This window comes from Phodopus roborovskii, unplaced genomic scaffold (genome assembly GCF_943737965.1).
Source record: "Phodopus roborovskii unplaced genomic scaffold, PHOROB, whole genome shotgun sequence".
NCBI classification, from domain to species: Eukaryota; Metazoa; Chordata; class Mammalia; order Rodentia; family Cricetidae; genus Phodopus; species Phodopus roborovskii.
The window spans coordinates 24,953,608-24,972,995 of NW_026126525.1; the positions used below are offsets into that span (position 1 = coordinate 24,953,608).

The 19,388-nt window shown below is 42.8% G+C and overlaps 2 protein-coding genes across 2 annotated transcripts in view; one reads left to right on the forward strand and one right to left on the reverse strand.

The window, feature by feature from the left end:
* The window catches only part of Igfbp7 (insulin like growth factor binding protein 7), a 58,255-nt gene extending 44,196 nt beyond the window's left edge, over window positions 1-14,059 (forward strand). Inside the window, exons 2-5 of the mRNA XM_051198397.1 lie at window positions 6,251-6,360; window positions 11,326-11,442; window positions 11,991-12,117; window positions 13,799-14,059. Coding sequence (XP_051054354.1) covers window positions 6,251-6,360; window positions 11,326-11,442; window positions 11,991-12,117; window positions 13,799-13,818 — 374 coding nt within the window. The 3' untranslated portion in view covers window positions 13,819-14,059. The remainder of the gene's footprint in view (window positions 1-6,250; window positions 6,361-11,325; window positions 11,443-11,990; window positions 12,118-13,798) is intronic.
* Polr2b (RNA polymerase II subunit B) overlaps window positions 13,975-19,388 on the reverse strand; it is a 39,102-nt gene continuing 33,688 nt past the window's right edge. Inside the window, exons 23-25 of the mRNA XM_051198395.1 lie at window positions 18,958-19,118; window positions 14,878-15,073; window positions 13,975-14,238 (exon numbers count right to left, since the gene is read on the reverse strand). Coding sequence (XP_051054352.1) covers window positions 14,149-14,238; window positions 14,878-15,073; window positions 18,958-19,118 — 447 coding nt within the window. The 3' untranslated portion in view covers window positions 13,975-14,148. The remainder of the gene's footprint in view (window positions 14,239-14,877; window positions 15,074-18,957; window positions 19,119-19,388) is intronic.

The window sequence follows — 19,388 nt, forward strand, 5'->3', positions numbered from 1 at the left end:
GTTGCCTGGATGAGTAAGGGAAGGAGGGTGCAGTGGACAGTCAGTACTATGAACAGGATATTTGCTAGACATATGTTTACCACCATGAAATCCCAAATGGAACAAGAACTTGGATGCGTAAATAATTAGATTTATCTTGGGATTGTTGATTTGCATTGAAAAAGTCTGGGATTTTTCTTTTTTAATTAGAATCCAGACATAGAGGATGACTTAGGCACCATTATTATGACTCATGAATAGGCCTTAAGAACTGATATTAAGAATTTTACATCAGAAAATCAGCCCAGGGTAAATTGAGATCTTCCTTCCTTCTTTCCTTCCTTCCTTCCTTTCTTTCTAATGTCTTTATCCTTTCAGAAAGAAAAAATTCCAACTTTTCTTTGACCTTCTTAGAAGAAAGATAGAAGTGAAAAGGGGCATTATCTGTAAAGAGTCCTTGAGTTTAAGCAGAACAGAACCTTCTGGAATTGAACTCTGGAATACACAAGTAGTAGAAATGCTTGTTGGAAGTGGTGTTGCTTTCCAGTGGAAGGTGTGCAGTGAGGGCCTTTCTGCCTTGGGGGAGGGGCTGTCACATCAGCCAGCAGTTCTGTGTCAACTTCTCTTTCCACACAAAACTTATCTGCTCATGTCCCTGGGGGGTCAGCATTCATTACTTCCTACATCTCATTGCCACCGTTCATCTTTCTACAATTTACCTTTACCAGGAGTTTCCCAGCCCACCCTTGTAATGCGTGCCTTTAATCTCAGCTGTGGCACAGGTTGAGGCAAGAGGATCCCAAGTTCAAAGCATGCCTAGGTTACACAGTGAGTTACAGGCTAGACCTTTTTTTTAATTCCCATAGGAAAAATGTTCCTTTATTATTTATTTTTTATTTAATTTATTATTTTACATGTCAATCCCAGTTCCCTCTCCCTCCCTCCCTCCCTCCTTCCCTTCCCCCTTCTTCCTTCCCTCCCTTTACCCCTCTCTGCCCTCTCACATGCACTCTAACCACCCTCCCCTCCCATCCCCCCACCCCAATTCCATATGTAGGGGAATGCCATCCAGTTGGGGTCATGTAGATCTGACAGGTCATTTGAAGTAGGCACTACCTTTTTAGGAATCTCTGCTCCAGTCTCACTCCTCCCATTCCAGGCCCCACCCCTCAGAAAGCCCCTCCAAGGGTAAGCTCCTCCCCCAGAGCTGTTCAAGACTGCGCCTACAGGGTATTTAAGACCTGGTCCCTAGACCTGCCACATGATCTCTCTCCTGCCTTCCCGAGAGTCACCCAGGAGTTGCTTTTCTCTGCTTTGATCTGTTTATTAAATCTGGATTCATTAATTCTGTTTGATTTGGCTTATTGTATTGTGGAGGATACCCAATAACCAGAGACACAATACTTACCAACCCTATCTCAAAATAAAAAGTTAAATGATGTCTACAGATACTGCCCAGTGGTAGAGCTCTCGCCTAGCATGAGTAAGAATTCAGTCTCCATTATTGGGGTAGGGAATGAGATTTGCTTCTTCACATCCTCTGCTTATTCCAGTAAGTTCCCAGAACAGGAAACAAGCAAAGACCCAGGAAGCCTGAAAGGTAGGCTGATCCTGGTTGTCAGCTCTGAGCAATGTTAATGGGAAGAAATCCAAACACCATGAATTCTACCAATACAAAGACAATGGGAACAACCTGTCCCCACCTACTATGAGGTCTATTGATTACTTCATTACTTAATCATTAATTGGTAGGGTTTTCCTTTGTAAAAGAGTACATGCAGAGTCAGAAAACCATTTTGTAGGGTGGGATATTTTTTGATGTTGATGCGGTTTGTTAAACTCTTAACTGAGTCCAGCCTTGGTCCTAAAGGTCATTTTCAATGACCAAGGATTTTTGTCAGTGTTGTGCCAGGACGTGATGCTAACAACCACCTTCCACCCCAACCCTTAAGTCAAGAATGATCCCTACTTTTTTTATCTAGAACTTGTAGCCTGGTAGGAAAATGGACAATTCATTTATGTTTTTAAATAATCTACATGTGGACTCCACTCACTCAAGTTTTTTATGTACTTCAAAGGGAGCTTACCACATAGTTTTCCATACTTATGAACACTCTGGTGATAGCTTTGATTTGGGATCTTCCTAGGCTCAGTTATCTTTAATGAACTCTTGTTTCGCCAGGAAGGCTCTATTTCTTAGAATAGTAATAGGACTGGAAGGAGATCGCTGTAATAACCCTGCCCTGCCTTTAGTTCTTCAATTTTAGCAGAATGGGTTTCTGAAGTATACCACTGTTACAAGTATAAGGTCAGACAGATTGGTAGAGCAGATTAGGGAGTCCAGATGCAGATCCACACTTATATAGCTAAGGGGTAGAGCAGAGGGTGTGACTGGTGATTCAGTAGCCTAAACCTGGTCTTCTCAGCATGGTGCTGAGGTAATCAGATGCCTTTGGGGCAAGGACTTATATATCAAAACATAGGCAAAAATTAGTTCAAGATTAAACAAAAACCTACTTGGAGAGAACATACATACAAAGATTATGGAAGAGAAGAAGGCCCAGGTTTATTGACAAGACTCAAAAAATGCAAAGCATGGGCCAGGTGTGATGGGCACACCTTTAATCACAGTGCTTGAGAGGCAGAGGCAAGTGGGTATCTATGAGTCAAAGCCAGCCTGGTCTACATAGTGAGTTCCAGGACAGCCAGGGCTACATAGTGAGACCCTGTCTCAAATCACAAAAACAAGTTGGGTTGTGATGGAAACATGCCTTTAATCTCAGCCCTTGAGAGGCAGAGGTAGGTGGGTCTCTGTGAGTTCAAGGCCAGCCTAGTCTATAGAAAGAGTTCTAGGACAGCCAAGGCTACACAGAGAAACCATGTTAAACAAAAACAAAGAAAATCTTGCTATAGGAAATCATCTTAAAATTAAGCTCAGGCATGGAGCCCCTGCTTGTAATAACACTCAAAAGGCCAAGGCACAAGAATAATGCATTCCAGGCCAACCTGGGCTACATAAGGGAGAGTGTGTCTTTAAAAAAAAAAAAAAAAAAAAAAAAAACAAGATTAAAAACAACTCCTTGTAGACTGTGAGTGAGATCTATGGCCTGTCTGCTAGGCCCCAAACAGAAGACGGGCACAGGCATTGTCCCTCCTCCTAATGGAAGCTGGTGTTCCCAGCAGTGACTCTGAGAAGGTGGATGCAGGTTGTGGAACTGGAACTGGATCCTCACATCAGAACCATTCCTGTGAGGCTTTGCTGCAGGAGCAGCAGCTTTCCCAGTCCCGCAGGCTCCTCGAAGCCTGGTGTACCTGTATATTCTTCCCAGAACAACCTCCTCAGATCCTTTGATCTTAGCCTGTGTGGAAGGGACAGAGCAGCAGGGGGCGCTCACAGTGGTGGGAGAAAGGAGTTCAAAGGCCAGCCAGATCCGGTTATGTGGCGTCCAAGCCTTGGGGTTTCAGAAGCCCAGAGGAAGCCAGGGAGAGGGTGAGTCCCACTTTCCATAACTGGGCATTCAGACTAGGAAATGTCTGAGACAAGGCCAGAAACATACATATAAACACAGCCAAGCACTGTTGCCCATGTCCCCCTTTGCTACAAAAAAGCCACTACTGCCAACCAAGGTGTATACTTCCTACTGGTTTCCACGATTTGTAGAGAAGGAAACATGAAATATATTGGGAGCTTTCAAAACTGCCATTGTTTGGCACATTTTTTTAATTTATTAATTTTTTTTTTTTTTTTTTTTTACATTCCAATCTCAGTAGTCCCTCCCTCGTCTTGTTTGGCACATGCTTACAAAGGGAGAAATAATTTAAATATATATATATATATATATATATATATATATATATATATCTCAAGAGATTTAAAAAAAAAAAGTGTCTAATCCTTGAGTGGAAAAATCTTGCATGCTTGGGTCATTTCCTTGCTGTTTCAGGACATTAGTATGTACTGGAAATACACATTGGAAGGGGAGACTCCATGTCCTGTGAGCGATGATTGTGCAAGAAATCTTTCCAGACCAAAAGGGGAAGGTTGTGCTTTTCCCAGGGTCCCCAGTACAAGATGACCCTGTAGTTAGATGTTTAACTAGGCTTGAAGACCCTGGACAGAGGGAATAATTAACTTACTCATTCCAGAAATATGGCAAAACATCCAGAAAGACAGAGTCTAGCTCTACACCAGTGTAGTGTCCCTCTGTGGGAACCCAGGCTCCCAGCAGCATGTCCCCTCCATGAATCACTGTCCCAAGTCTCTCAAAGGGCCCTGGTGGCTAAAATCTGGCATTTGGGATTAGTAGATGGGAAATAGAGATGGCTCTGTGGCCAAGTGCCCTACACAAGCATGAAGACCCAAATTGAGATCTCTGTCACCCATAAGTCAAATGTTGTGATGTGCAGCTGTTAACAGCAGCTGGTCAGAGACTGACAGACAGATCCTCAGAGCTCACTGGCCAACAAGGCTTCAAGATCACTGAAATAAGGGCCAGAGAGATGGTTCAGCCATTAGAGCACTGATTATTCTTCCAGAAGACCCAAGTTCAATTCCCAGCACCCATGTGGCATCTCATAACTGTCTGTAATTCCAGTTCCAAGAGACCCAACACCCATGGCAAAAAACACCATTGCATATAAAATAAAATGTTAAAAAAATAAATAAATAAGGTGGAAAACAACAGAGGAAGACACTCAAAGTCCACCTCTACCTTGTGTGGGCACATACACACCACCCTAAATAAATAAATAAATAAATAAATAAATAAATGTAATTTTTAAAATTAAAATTTTAAAGCAATTTAATTAAGGGTTAAGTGTGCAAGCCTTTCCTGCTGCAGTGTTGGGGAGCCACTCCCCCAGGAAGGAGCAGTAATCGAGGCCACGGTTCTTTCCCTATCTGTTGACTTCAGAAGTGGGAGTTTGAGGGCCAAACCAGAAATCAGATAAGTGCGAGTTTGCTTGTATGGGTGCCAGAGAGACTGTGGAGAATTGCAGTCCTCATGATTCTTGTTTACACTTTAGTCCGTTTCTCCCATTGGTTAAAGCAGGAATCAGCAAATTCCTCCCAGATTGCCAATATTTAGGCCACACAGTCTGGAATACAAACCACTTGAACCTGCCTGGGTGACATAAAAGCAGCTAGAGACACTCTGGACAAGTGGATGAGGCTGTTCCGGTAACATTCATGAACATTTAATGAGAATTTCTTCCAGTTTTGACACATCCATGAAGCAGTATTCTTCTTGTAATGTTTCCCAAACATTTGAACTGATTATTCTCTGCTTGGAGGCCATGCAGATATAACTAGGAAACCAAATTTGGCTCATGGGCCATAGTTTACCAACTCCAGGAACAGAGAGCCTTAGAAGCTTACAGCAAAGGATGCCCTCCATGGGTTGATCCTGAGAAGGGCCTTTTTACTGACAGGAGCTGGGGTAGAAAGGATAAGTACTGCAGTCTGGAACTGGGAGGATGGGGAGACATCACCTGGCCTCTTGTGGCTGGCCCTGACCTGCTCACTCTTTTGAGCACATACCAGGAGAGGTGCGGTTCTCTTTAACAATGCTCCCTGCTGGGAACCCAGGCGCTGAGAACCGAGGAATTGGTCCCCTCCTGCCCTCTCTTTGGGAGCATTGTCTCAACAGAAGGCAACCACTCTTTTGAGCATCTGACTTCTCCACTTGCACCAGGACCCTCTCATCACCTTCCTTGCCCCCCCCCCTCCTCCCAGGACCCTTCTGTACCTCCCAGTTTCCAGGACAGACAGCCCCCTGAATCTTACAAACAGAAGACTGCCTGGGTGCTCTCTGCATTTTCAAAGGGCCTCTTAGATTTATTTTCTTTTGTTATACAAAGAGTAGTTGTTTGTTAGTACTGTCCTTCGAGCAAAGATGCTGGTAAACAAAGGAAGGGAAACACTAAGCATTTCAGAACTGAAATTTCAGTGTTAATGGAAAAATCCCAGCTAATGCAAAACAGCTGGCAAAATAAAACTCGTTTAAGCTCTGCTGGGGAAAAGAAGACAATTTTGTTAGTAACAGATTTTTCTTACTAATTGTGTTTGTTGTTGTGTTCGCTGGTTTGCCTATTTCAATCTTGCATTCCCTAAGAAGAGTGTAATGTCACACTGGCGACAGGAAGAAGCCTGCTAGTCTGGCCTTGGAGATGCACTTCAGATAATCTGCAGAGAGGGAGGGAGACTGTCCTAGGAGACTGACTGAGGCTGAGCTGCTAAAAGATGAACTTCGCTTTCTGGCTTCTCTTGTAGGTCCTTCCATAGTGACACCCCCCAAGGACATCTGGAATATCACTGGTGCTAAAGTATACTTGAGCTGTGAAGTCATCGGAATCCCAACCCCTGTCCTCATCTGGAACAAGGTCAGTAGTTCAGGCTTTAATCCCAGCACTTGGGAGGCAGAGGCAGGTGGATCTCTGTGAGCTCAAGGCCAGCCTGGTCTACAGAGAGAGTTCCAGGACAACCAGAGAGGTTACACAGAGAAACCTTGTCAAGAAAAAAAAAATGTCTCCTCACATTGCCAAATGCCCTGTGAGGGAAAAGCATCACCTCAGAATGAAAACCACTGCCATAAGCCCTGGCTCGTTCTTCTGTGAGTTTTGTTTTTGAGACAGGACCTCATATACAGCCCACACTGGCCTCAGCTTTACTGTATACCTGGTGATGATCTTGAACTCCTGAACCAACCTCATACATCATTTCCCAAGTGCTTAGATTATAGGCATTCACCACCACCCCCAGGTAAAGGTAAAAATTAAGTAATCAAGGTCTATAAAGAGCCAGGCAGTTAAGAGCACATCCTCTTGCAGAGGATCTAGGTTCTGTCCCCAGCGCCTAACTGGTGGATCACAACCATTCGTAACTCCAGTTTCAGTGGATCTGACACCCTCTTCTGAACTCCACTAGCACAAGCCATACACATGTTGTACATTCATACCTGCAGACAAAACACTCATAAATACATACATACATACATACATACATACATACATACATACATACACCCTATAAAAAGAGATTAAAATAAATCAGGTAAATGAGACATGGCACTCAATGGCTACTCCTTCTGGAAGGCCTGCCCTTCCAAAAAGCTTTGTTTTTGTGTGATGACCTTCACGTCTGAAGGTCAACATACCTTAGCCTGTCAGAAGGAAAAAGAAAACCAATTTTCCAGATTAAAATTTAAAAATAAACAAAACTCACAGTTAGATCATGCATTTATATTTTTGTCCCTTTTGTACATCTTAAGTCCTTTCACCTCATACCAAGTCTATGAAGAAAAATCTTCAAACTTGTGCTAAAAAGGGGAATTTAGTTTAAGCAAAACAGCAAAGCCAGACCCCGCCCCCTCCCTTTTAGCCTGTGTCTTCAGAGAGTTCAAAACTGAATAATAGTCTCAGTTATTTTGTGTGTCTGTTGTTTGGTCAGAGGGGCGACTTCTGGGTCTCTGGGAGGGGTTTTGGCCCTATCATCTGAAGTATCTCTGTAACAGGTTGTAGAATTCAGTTCATATAACTGAGGGACAAAAATAAAGAGAAAAAAAATAAGGCAATTTCAGCTTCTGAACATCCAAATGGGATCAGGACTGGAATTCTTGATCTTTCTCAATCTGTGGGCCTCACTTTCTCCTTAGAAAGCATCCCCGCCACCCCCACCCATGCAATGGGCGGAGTTCTCATCAGTTTAAAGACCTCAGAGGCGGGAAAGCTTCCCCAAATGCAGGGTACGAAGCCTTAGACCATATCAGGACTCCTGGCAGCCTCTGGCGCCCCCATGTGGCCAGAGGGATGCGGCCACTTGGAAACCACTGGGCTTGAGTGTAGTTACCAGGAAAGGCCTGGACCACGGTTTAGGTGCAGAGGTGACCCAGTTCCAGTACAGGCTGATGACCTAGTTCTAGTACAGCCCTCCATCACAGCTGAAACTTCCGTTAAAAGGAATAATGGGATTTTGCGTCTGTGAATTGTGGTTTGGAAAGAGATGTGTAGGGTCAGCAAGGCAGCAATGTGGTCGGGAGAATGTGTTCATCTAGGCCTTTCCCCCCCTCGAAGTTGAAGCTCCCCGTGCCTACTTGAGGTCAGGGACTTGGGAGGACAGGAGGATGGCCGACAGCTTCCAAATGAAACTGCTAAGAGGTTCTGTTGTTTCCCTATGGGCCCCCAAGGGATTTATCAAATGAGAGAGGCCGGGGTGACTTGAAAGCTCTAAGTATAGCCTTGTTGCCAAATTTTGCCGAGAGTTAGGTCTCCCTTCAGTCCTGGCTCTGTAGCCCCCCAGCAAAGCACACACCATTCCAGGGGAATGAGCCTTGGGAGACTGTGGAGTCTTAGTGCCTGCAGGTCCTCCTAGGACCACCCATCATTGATGTGGGGAGCTGGGGGTTGGAGAGAGGGAACTGGAAAAAAAAAGGTTTTCAGTTCTTGGGTTTATTTATTGTTTATTTTTGCGATGCTGGGGGTTGAATTGCATGTGCTAGGCAAGGACTCTAAGCTACATCCTCTGTGGTAGGAACCATAGTCAATTGGAAGAGTGCAGATCCCCTGGATGACATAAACAGGACATGGTATCACATGGTTTGTAATCCTAGCTCTTAAGGGCTAAAGGCAGAAAGATCATCAGAAGTCATCTATTTAACAAGTTTAAGGCTAGCCTGGGCTCATGAGATCATGTCTTAAAAAAAATAAATAAAAAGTGTCTTTGGTAACTAGCAAGAAGCAAACACCTGAGTGGGATACTCCTGGGTGGGATGCTTCTGGGCGGGATGCTCTTGAGTGAGTTGCTCCTGAGTGGGATGCTCCATGGTTTTCCTCTACCTTTGCAATGCACTGTGTCTCACACATGACCTAAAGCAATGGGCTTCAAACAACAGCACACAACCCATCAAGGAGACCTGAAACACTAACAGTGTTCTCACAGGAAAAAAAAAAAAAAAAAACTAGAACTCAAAATGTGTCAAAGTGTGTCAAAGTATCTTGTTCACTACATACTAAGGTATCATGTAACAGTTTCATATATCATATGTATGAATATAATCCCAACACACTTTAAAAAGCATTGCTTTGTTTGAGCCATGGCAAACTATCTGAAATTCAGACAGTTACATAGACCAGTTATTTCCTCTCCACACTCCTGCAACCAGACTGTTAGGAATACAGATGTATTTCAGATCATATGCTGTTTCAAATCTGCTTGGAGTACAGAAACAGGGTTTGGATGAAAGACATTATTAGGGGCTGGATGAGTGTGGTGGCAAAAGCCTAATCCCAACAGTCTAGGCAGAAACAGTAGGCTGAGAATGCAAGCATTGTGGGCTTGATATCAGTCTGGCCTCAGCATCCACATCAGGCAGCTCACAACTGCCTCTGCCTCCAACTCTGAGAGATCTAAAGCCCTCTTCTGGCCTCTGAGGGTACCCAGACTCACATGTATGTTGTATGTTAATGAAATTTAAAATAAAATAATAGTGCTAACAAGAAAAGAATTCTGTAGTCATTGGCACGTCTTAAAACTTGCTCCTTATTTACAATCACAAGATTCTAGAAGAATCTGTTGCAACCAAACTACATTCAGAGTCAGGTGTCATGGAGTATGTACTGGGGAGAATGAGACAGGAGGATGGTTTTGAAGCCAATTTGAGCTGTGTATCAAGAGATCCTGCAAAATAGATTAAAATAAAACAGCTAGATGCCTAAATGACTTAATGGTCTCCCTCTGATTCTCCCACCACCCCCCCCCAGTTAACCAGTTGTGGATAACAGGATTTTTGTAAGATTCTTTTATCATTGAACCCCTCCCCCAGGGGGGGGGTGCAAAGGGTGACATCATTGTCTCCCTCAATTGATCTCCCTTTTGATCTAGAACTTACTGTGAGCTAAACTGGATAGGCAGCTAGGCGCAGGGACCTTCCAGTTTCTGCCTACCCTGTACTAAGATTGGAGGCTTCAGTGATAAAACACCTCTCCCCAAATATTACCTATTTTATTCACCAGCTGCTTGGGGAATTCAAGGGGGAAAAATGTCTATTTATGCATGTCTTCTTGGCTTTCACTCGACATTAAATACCTTGTTTTCTCTCAGTATTTGGGGGAACATAGGGAGAAAGCCTATAAAGGATGGACATTCACTTTATTATAGAAAGGGAAGGAAACTTGTGACACTAAACGTCCTTCTCATTACAAAGACAATCAAAATAAACACTGGCTTGGCTCCTACAGAGGCCTTGATAGAATTAAAGAATGTTGCTTTGTATACTTTTGTTTTTTAATTCAGTTACAAGTCTTAAAATATTTATACTAAACCTGAGCTGCTAAATGCATTACCCCCAACCCCAGAAAAGGGACCTTTTCCTTGTGTCCTTTCCATATTTTCCAAAATTCTTATTAGCATAGTTTGACCTTTAAGATAGGTGGGAAAGGCCACAAACCAAGGGAAGTGAGTTTCCCCTTCACTCGCAGGCTTCTGAATCTCACTATGGTATGAACAGACAGGGAGGTTTTATCACAGCCACATCTGACAGGCATTTCTAACCCTCGGGTCTTCAGGAATTGTTTCATGATTCCTTAGCCCTCAGAGCAAGTGGTAGACCGCTCTGGACCCTAGCTGCTGCTTCTCTTTGATGAGGTTTCACAGGAAGAGCTCCCAAGGTCCCAAATATAACACTGGCACTGGGTGACAATTTGCCAGTCAAACATAGTGTGTAAGACAGAAAAAAAAAAAAAAAAAAAAAAAAAAAAAGGCCTAATACCAAGGAGCAAATTGTCCAGGGGCACTAGTGAGTGAAGACAGCCTGCACCCAGGTGACCTAGTATCCAGAAAAAGCTTAAAACATGATGCTTTAAGCATCATGTGTGGCTGGGCACTGGTGGTGCACACCTTTATGCCCAGCACTCAGGAGGCAGAGCAGGCGGATCTCTGAGTTCCAGGCCAGCCTGGTCTACAGAGTGAGTTCCAGAACAGCCAGGGCTATTACACAGAGAAACCCTGTCTTGAAAATTTTTTTAAAAAGGTCAGGTGTACACATCATTAATCCCAGCACTTGGGAGACAGACGCAGACATATTCCCCTGTTGTACGGCGTAGTGAGTTCCAGGCAGCCAAAGCTACATAGATAGTGAGACCATCTCAAAATAAAACAAAAAGCCACACTGCTAAGGTAAAACTGGCAGAAGAGACACCTGTTTCCTAACTTATTCTGGAAAGGAAAGGTCTGAGTAAACTGCTGGATTTAATCTAATTACAGTCAGGTGGGCACCTTGTACAATTCTAGGGATGTGGCATTTCCAACTTGTTTTTGCACCAAGAAGTAAGCCTCTCCTTCTGTTTTCTCAGGTAAAAAGGGACCACTCCGGAGTCCAAAGGACAGAACTCTTGCCTGGTGACCGGGAAAACCTGGCTATTCAGACTCGAGGTGGTCCAGAAAAGCATGAGGTGACTGGCTGGGTGCTGGTGAGTACTGAGAGCTAGCAACATTTTCATTCTCAGGAATGGACACAAGGACTTGGCAAAAGTCACCAGTCGCCTGCCCAAAACTATTTTTCTCCCATGTCTTTGGGGGGCATGGTGTTTCCAATACAAATATGGGAACTAATGGGGAAGCTGGTTACTTTTAGAAAAAAATTAGAATCAATTCAAAACAGAATTCTCACACAGAAGTAAATGAATGGCTCAAGCACTAATTATGGCTATTGGCTAGCAAGCATGTGATTTTACTTAACCTTTGATCCTGTGGGTATTATTTAGATCCTAGCACCCAGCAAGGCTTCCCATCCAGCAGGTATGTGCACTACCCAGATTTTAACTTTCAAGTTGTGATCAAAAGCCATCCATGACGTTTGGGTGGTAGCTCCATGGGCTCCAAGCACAGGACTTTATGGCTTCTCATAGCAGCTCTACTCCTAACCCTCTGTTCATGCTAGGGACCCTAGGTGTAATGGAAGCCACTGAAAAAGGGAGGAGACCGCCACAGAGAACCCAAGTGCCTTTATCTTTCACAGGTATCTCCTCTAAGTAAGGAAGATGCTGGAGAATACGAATGCCATGCATCCAACTCTCAAGGACAGGCTTCGGCATCAGCCAAAATCACAGTGGTTGATGCCTTACATGAAATACCAGTGAATAAAGGTATGTAAGTCATCTCTCCCTTTAAAAGTGTGGTTTTGCTTTATAGTCAAGTATCAAAATAGCATACATATCTATTAATCCAAAAAGGCATTAAGTATATGGAATTAAAGCAGGTCACATGCCTCCAAGAGAACATGTGGATGGCTAAGGGATACTATGACTTAGAAGCTTTTACCTTATATCACATAGGAGAATTAAAACTCAGACTTGACTGGGTGGCTTGTATGTCCTGTAGCTTTCTTTCTATGTGTCATTTTCCCTTGTGTTATGACTATCATATTCAATCTCCATTTAAAAGGAAGTGATCATTGTCAATTTAGTCCTTCACTTTGAGATTTTAAGGAAGAAAAAAAAAAGCTATACATGTACTGCAATTCCAGAGGACCCAAGTTCTGTTCCCAGTACCCATATGAGATGGCTCACATTGCCTGTAACTCCAGCTCTGGGGGATGTTGTTCTCTTCTGACCTCCATAGGCAGGCACCCACACACATATGACATGCATTCATATAATGCATTATACATAAATAAGAAATAAATCTTAAAAGAAAAAACTAGACAGGAGAACATGTTGGCAAATACTCAATTCTGTCCTATTTTATTGCTAACAAGCTTCCTCCAAAGAGTCCACCCTGCCTTGTCACTACAGTGCCACTTGACATGTAGAAAGCTCTACTGGGGTGCTGTCTTGACGAGGCATTCCCTTAGACCCAGAAGACAATTTACTGTCAACAGGGTTAATTGTTTCACTGGGCAGGTCACCCCACTGTGCACTGGAAGGAATTATCAAGGAACAGTGTATTTGGTCAGAACCCTTTCCGCCGAGAGTGTGGTGAACCCAGGCAGTGAAACAGCTGAGGGCCGGGTCACCTGTGGATGTGGCCGCTCTGGAGATTCGCCCTTCCATCTGAAGGGTTGTCTGAATGAACCGGACTGCAAAGTTCCTTCACCTCTGTGGATTTCAACTTGAGAAATATGCTTTTCCAAGTTTGTGGGAAAGGCCCCCCATTCACACATGACCAATACTGGCTCTCACTTAAAACCACATAGCTCACAGTCCACAGGGCACTCTGCATATCATTGTATAACTACTCACACATCCTTTGTTCCCATGCTTTGTTTTCCAGCCCCATCCCCTCAATGTATGGGTGTATAACTGTCTGTAATACATGCATGCAAGGCCCTCAAAGGCCAGAAGAGGGAATCAGATCCCTCAGGATGAGTTAAACAGTTGAGAACTGCCATGTCAGCACTGGGAATCGAACCCAAGTCATCAGGAAGAGCAGCCAATGCTCTTAACTGCAGAGCTACCTCTCTAGGTCCTTGTTTTTTTTTTCTTTTGAAGCATGAGGTCTCTGGCACATTCCTGTAATCCCAGCACTTGGGTGGCTAAGGCAAGAGAGTCACAAGTTCAAGATTTACCTGTGCTGCATAGTGAGACCCTTCTTTAAAGGAAAGGAGAGATGGGGATGAGAGAACAGGTTGCCCAGGCTAGTCTTTAACTCCTGGGTTTACATCCCTCCTGTCTCAGCATGAATACTGAAATACTGACTGGGTCTACAGGCACATTACCATGCCCCTGCCCATTAGCCATGTAATTTAACATTTTCATTGATTTAGAAACTGACAATCTCCATATGTCCATATACATAACTAATTTTTTTTTCTTTCTTCTTTAACAGGTCAAGGTGCTCAGCTATAAACCTGCAAAATACATTAGCCTACGTACCTAAAAGTGCTTACAGACAACTGACAACTATAACCCTGATTCTTGCTTGATGTTTCTTTTAGCCTAATCCACTAACACTTTATTACATTCAGCTGGTTTTACAAAGAGAAATCAAAGAAAACACATCAAGACTATCTACAAAAATTTATTGTTTATTTACAAAAAAGCATGCATAGCTTTAAACAAAACAAATAAAATTCTTACCACAACAGTAGTACATTTTGTCATTTTTTTAAAACAACAAACACAGAAACCAGAACTGATATTTACAGTGTCTGTTCTCGCTGTGAACTTCCAATAGAACTAAACACTCATCATTCGAGGTGCAATGCTCATGGACATAAGTTCCTGGAATAACAGTTTGCACGCATAAGGCATTCGCACCAAAGAAATCTGCAGAGAGAAAAGAAACCATAATCAGCAGAACTATATCAAAGATCCCACTTCCTACTGCACTTCAGGTGAGAGAGGCTATGTGCATCCATCCTATGCTTCAGTCTCTGTCCCGCCCGGCAGATTCTAGCAGTTCTTCCTTTCTGCCAACAAAAATATATTCACACTTCCTAACTGATGAATCTGAAATAAAGGGCAATCTGAAATAAAGGGCTTAAGAAAAACTCTTGTTGGGCTGAAGAGATGCTCAGCAGTTAAGAACACTGGCTGCTCTTCCAGGACTGAGGTTTGATTCCCAGCACCGACAGAGCGCAGCTCACAACCATCTGTAACTACAGTTGCAAGGGATCTGATGCCCTCTTCTGGTCTCTGGGGGCACTGCATGCACATAGTACATATACATTCAGGCAAAATACTCATAAGCGTATTTTAAAAACTGTACACAAGACCTTACTATTTCAGAGATGAATAGCTTAGACAAATTGCTTTTAAGCTTGTTTTAGAAAAGTTAAATTATCTTTCCTTGTAAAACTAGTAATCTTAGAGACCTGCTTTCAAAACTGAAAACCCCACCATACTCAATCTGCCATCACTACAGAGTAAGAGCATCTAAACAAACAGAACAAAGTGTGCACGCACCTGGGTTTTGTTTCTGCAGCCCCTGCACTCATATGTATGAGTTCTGGTGTTAGCAATTGCCATTATTCCACAAAGATTACAGACATGGACCTGATAGGGATCTGATGCCTCAAACAATCTTTCTCTTAAAAACTGTGCTGCACCATGGGCAATCTGACAATCTCGTTCCATTTCTCCAAAACGCAGGCCGCCATCACTATTAATAAGAAAACAAGAGTTTGCTTTGTACTTATTTATTTATTGTGTACATATGTAAATGCCAGTGTCTCTGCACGTGTGTGGAGGTCAGAGGACAAACTGCAGGAGTCAGTTCTTTTCTGGGAATTGAACTCACAAAGGCAGGCTTAGTAGCAAGTGTCTTTACCCACTGAGCCACCTCATTAACCTTGTACTGATCTTCTCTGATCAACACCCCTGTGATTAATGACAAGAGAGAAGTAATAGTAGCAGTACAGAAATAAGTTCTATTTCTATGCCCTAGCAATCTCTCTAACCTGGTGAGGAGGGGGAAAGTCAACCAAGCATTCAATATACATCAGAAGGTCTCCAAATGAAGTAGAGAGAAAATGTGCTCAAGTATAGCATACAATTTTCCTCATCAAATACAGTGCAGTACAAAGCAGGGGCTCATCATGGTATCATTTAACTCTCTAGAATTCTATACTTGAAAGTGAATTTTAAAAGACAATTTCAATAAAACAGCTTCTAAATAAAGGTTCCCCCAGAAATGGAGTCAGAAATGTTAAATGCACAGTGACAAACATAATGGAATAGGTGAGTGATTACAGGTTTCCCCAAGCATAGTGACATCCGTTCAATGGCCATACAAGTGTGTGATGGTGGCCTCCTTAATATAACACATGCATTGTGCACTCAAGAACTACTGAATAAAACCAATGCACTTATAATACTATTACTACAACAAAGGCTTGCTATTCTACTTTAAACAATGCTACATAATGAACTTACTATATTGAAAAGAGAGCATTTACCCTGCCTCTATTACAGGAACTACACCACCAGGCAACCAGCTGATGCAACAGCCAAAGTAGTGTCTGTTCGGCTAACAATAGGCGGACTCTCATCAGTTTGTACTCTCTAGTTCATCAAAGGCTTTACACAATGATCCATATGATTTTAGAAGTAAATAATGTCATAAAGTGTTACTACCCAAACCTCACACTCCAAGTCTCATCAAGCCTCCCAATATAATTACTTTGAGGGCAACTAAAGCCAAAGCCCCCTGAGATGGCTCAGTGGGTAAAGGTACATGCAGTTCAAATCCTGGAAACCACATGGTAGAAAGCAGCAAACTGACTCCAGCAAGCTGCCCTCTAACACCCACATGCACACACACACACACACACACACACACACACACACACACACACTGTAAAATTGAAAATAAGCAATATTTAAAAGGTACTTAAGAGGCACACAAATTGCAAACCATGCCTTTATTTGTATCCTGACCAAGAAAACTTTTTTAAAAATTATGCATATGGTCATGGTTCATACACCTTTAATCTCAGAACTCTGGGAAGCACGACATCCTGATCTACATATATCCAAGTCCCAAAACAAACAGGACCACAGAGAGAAACCCTGTCTCAAAATAAATAAATAAAATAACAAAAGGCAATATGGCAAACCTGCCCCCTGGTTATTTGGTAATATTTAGAAAGCAGTCTGGTAAGATTTTTTTCCCTGATGTGTATGTGTGAGTACCCTACATCTGTATATGAGCACCACCTATGTGCCTGGTGCCCTCAGAGACTACAGGAGGAAACCAGAGTTACAGGGGGCTTGAACCACCACATGGGTGCTATGAAGCAAATTCTGAGTCTTTGGACCTGTGTTACGTGCTCTTAACCACTGAACCATCTCTCAGCCCCAGCAGTGCTGGGAATCGAACCTAGGACCTTGCACATCAGTCAAGGAACCTACCACTAAGCTACATACAGCTCAGTAAACCAATGGTTTTGTATATTAATAGAAAAAAATCCACTGGTAAGGATTCAGGGGTTTTTGTTGTTGTTGTTGTTGTTGTTGTTTTTTGGTTTTGGATTTGTTTTGTTTTTTTGAGACAGGTTTCTCTGTATTGCTTTGGAGCCTGTCCTGGAACTTGCTCTGTAGACCAGGATGGCCTCGAACTCACAGAGATCCGCCTGCCTCTGTCTCCCAAGTGCTGAGATTAAAGGCATGTGCCACTAACGCCCGAAGCTTTTTCATTACAGCTACCCTTTAATAAAGTAAACTTGGTGGAGCTGGAGAGATGATGTCTCAACAGTTAAAAGCACCTGCTGCTCTTTCAGAGGCCTGGGTTCAGTTCCCTGCATTCACTTGCAGCTCAAAATCACCTGTAGCTGCAGTTCCAGAGGATCTGACAGTCTCTTCTGCCTCTGCTGTCACCAGGTATGCAGACAGTGCACATACATACATGCAGGCAAAACCCCCATACACTTTTAAAGGGGGAGGGGGAAGGATGTGGGAAGAGAGAAAGAGAAAAGGGAGGGAGGGAGGAAAGGAAAGAGAAAGGGAGGGAGGGATTTAGCTGGTATGTTCCTCATAGCCAGTATTCACATTATATGGGAGTAGGAGGCTGGGGCAAAGTTGCTGATGTTTGAGACCATTCTAAGCTACACACACACACACACACACACACACACACACACACACACACACACACACACGAACAAAGGAGAAAAAGTAAACTACAAATCACCAAGCACAATGGTGCAGACCTATAATCCTAGCACATAGGAAGCTGAGGCAGGAGGCTTCCATGAATTCAGAGCCAACCTGGCCTTCAGTGAATACCAGGCTGGAAACCTAGGATTATATAAAAAAGATACTGTCACATAAGAACAGAAACTTACAGCTTGTCAGACAGAATGGCATACCTCTGTAATCTCAGCACTCAGGAGGCTGAGCTTGGAGAGCCATGAATTCCACAAATGTAAATAAAGATTAAGAAAAAAATACTAGAGTAGCTCTTCATTGTAGTATAGCTTTAAAAAAATAGTATTCTTCTCTTTTCCAACCAGATAACTATCTATGTAACATCAGATCTCCCTCAAATACCTTAAAGTACTGGGCCAGAGAGACAGCTCAGTGGGTGAAGGTGCTTGCTGCCAAGCCTGACCACTGGAGTTCAATTCCCAGGACCCACATGGTAAAAGGAGAGAACCAAATTCCTACAGGCTGTCCTCTTACCTCCACACTCACATGGCTTACACACAGCTATGCACAAAATAAATAAATATAATAAAAGTATTTTTCTTAAATACAATATAGAGCTTGAGTGGTGGCACACACTCATAATCCCAACAGTTTGGAGGTGGAAGCAGGAAGATCCAGCCACAACTATGTCTCAGAGTTTGAGTCTAGCCTGTGCTATATGAGATGCTATCAAAAGAAAGAAATAGGATGAGGAGATAGGGAGGGAGGCAGGGTAGGGAGGGAACTAATTCAGAAGTAGAGGGGATCCAGCCACCTTCCAGTTCAGTAAAGAAATCTACAAAAACGTTAACCCAGTGTCACTCTTATCAGAACTTACTTAGAAATATACTGATTTTTCATTAAACATGTACTAGTATGTAATGGGTTTACCATTGTTTTTAAATAAACATTTTAAATTTCAGTCTAATCTCTACTGTGATAAGTATCAAAAGATATAACTCACATCAACAAAAGTTCTCTAAGTATCCAGAGATCAAAGATTTGATAGCCACTCTTACAGCAAATATAAAGCTTACAAAGGAAATTATATGACAACTGGATTTGCTGAACATAATCACAGATAAGCTGGGGTTCTGGCTCATTGCTACAGCACTTGCCTAAATGTTCAGGGCCCTGACTTTAAGGAAGAAAGAGAGGGAAAAGAACCACATCAGAGGCCAGTGTGAGGAAGGAGGGGTAGGCACAGAGTAACTAGACACCAAGAGTTGGTAACTATTAAAGTGAGGTGACAGGAACACAGGCAGTCATCATACCACTGACTACTTTTATACATGGTTAACATTCTCAAGTGAAAGTTTAGTTAAGCAATACACAATGGCAACAATGCAACTATCTTACCGAGATCTACCCTCCATGGGTTGTCTATTAAGGATCTGAATAGGTCCCCTAGCACGAGAATGAATTTTGTCATCCACCATATGCTTCAAACGCTGGTAGTAAGTGGGGCCAATAAAAATCTGTGATGTAATTTTCCGACCAGTGAATCCATTGTAGAGTACCTAAAAACAGACAGATTTCGCCATATATAACTGAAAGTACTAAACAAGTTAAAAAATGCACATGCATATCTACACTCCTATTTACATAGAAATCAAAGCTAGCCTATAATGAGACCGTAGTTACCTTGGGATGGAAGGGGTAGTGGCTAGAAGGGAACTTTCAAGGCATAAAAACATTCTGGGTAATTTCTTTCCTCAAAGTGGGCATTAGACCTAAGATGTGTTTACTTTGTAAAACTTCATCATGCTGCATGCTATGACTTGTACATG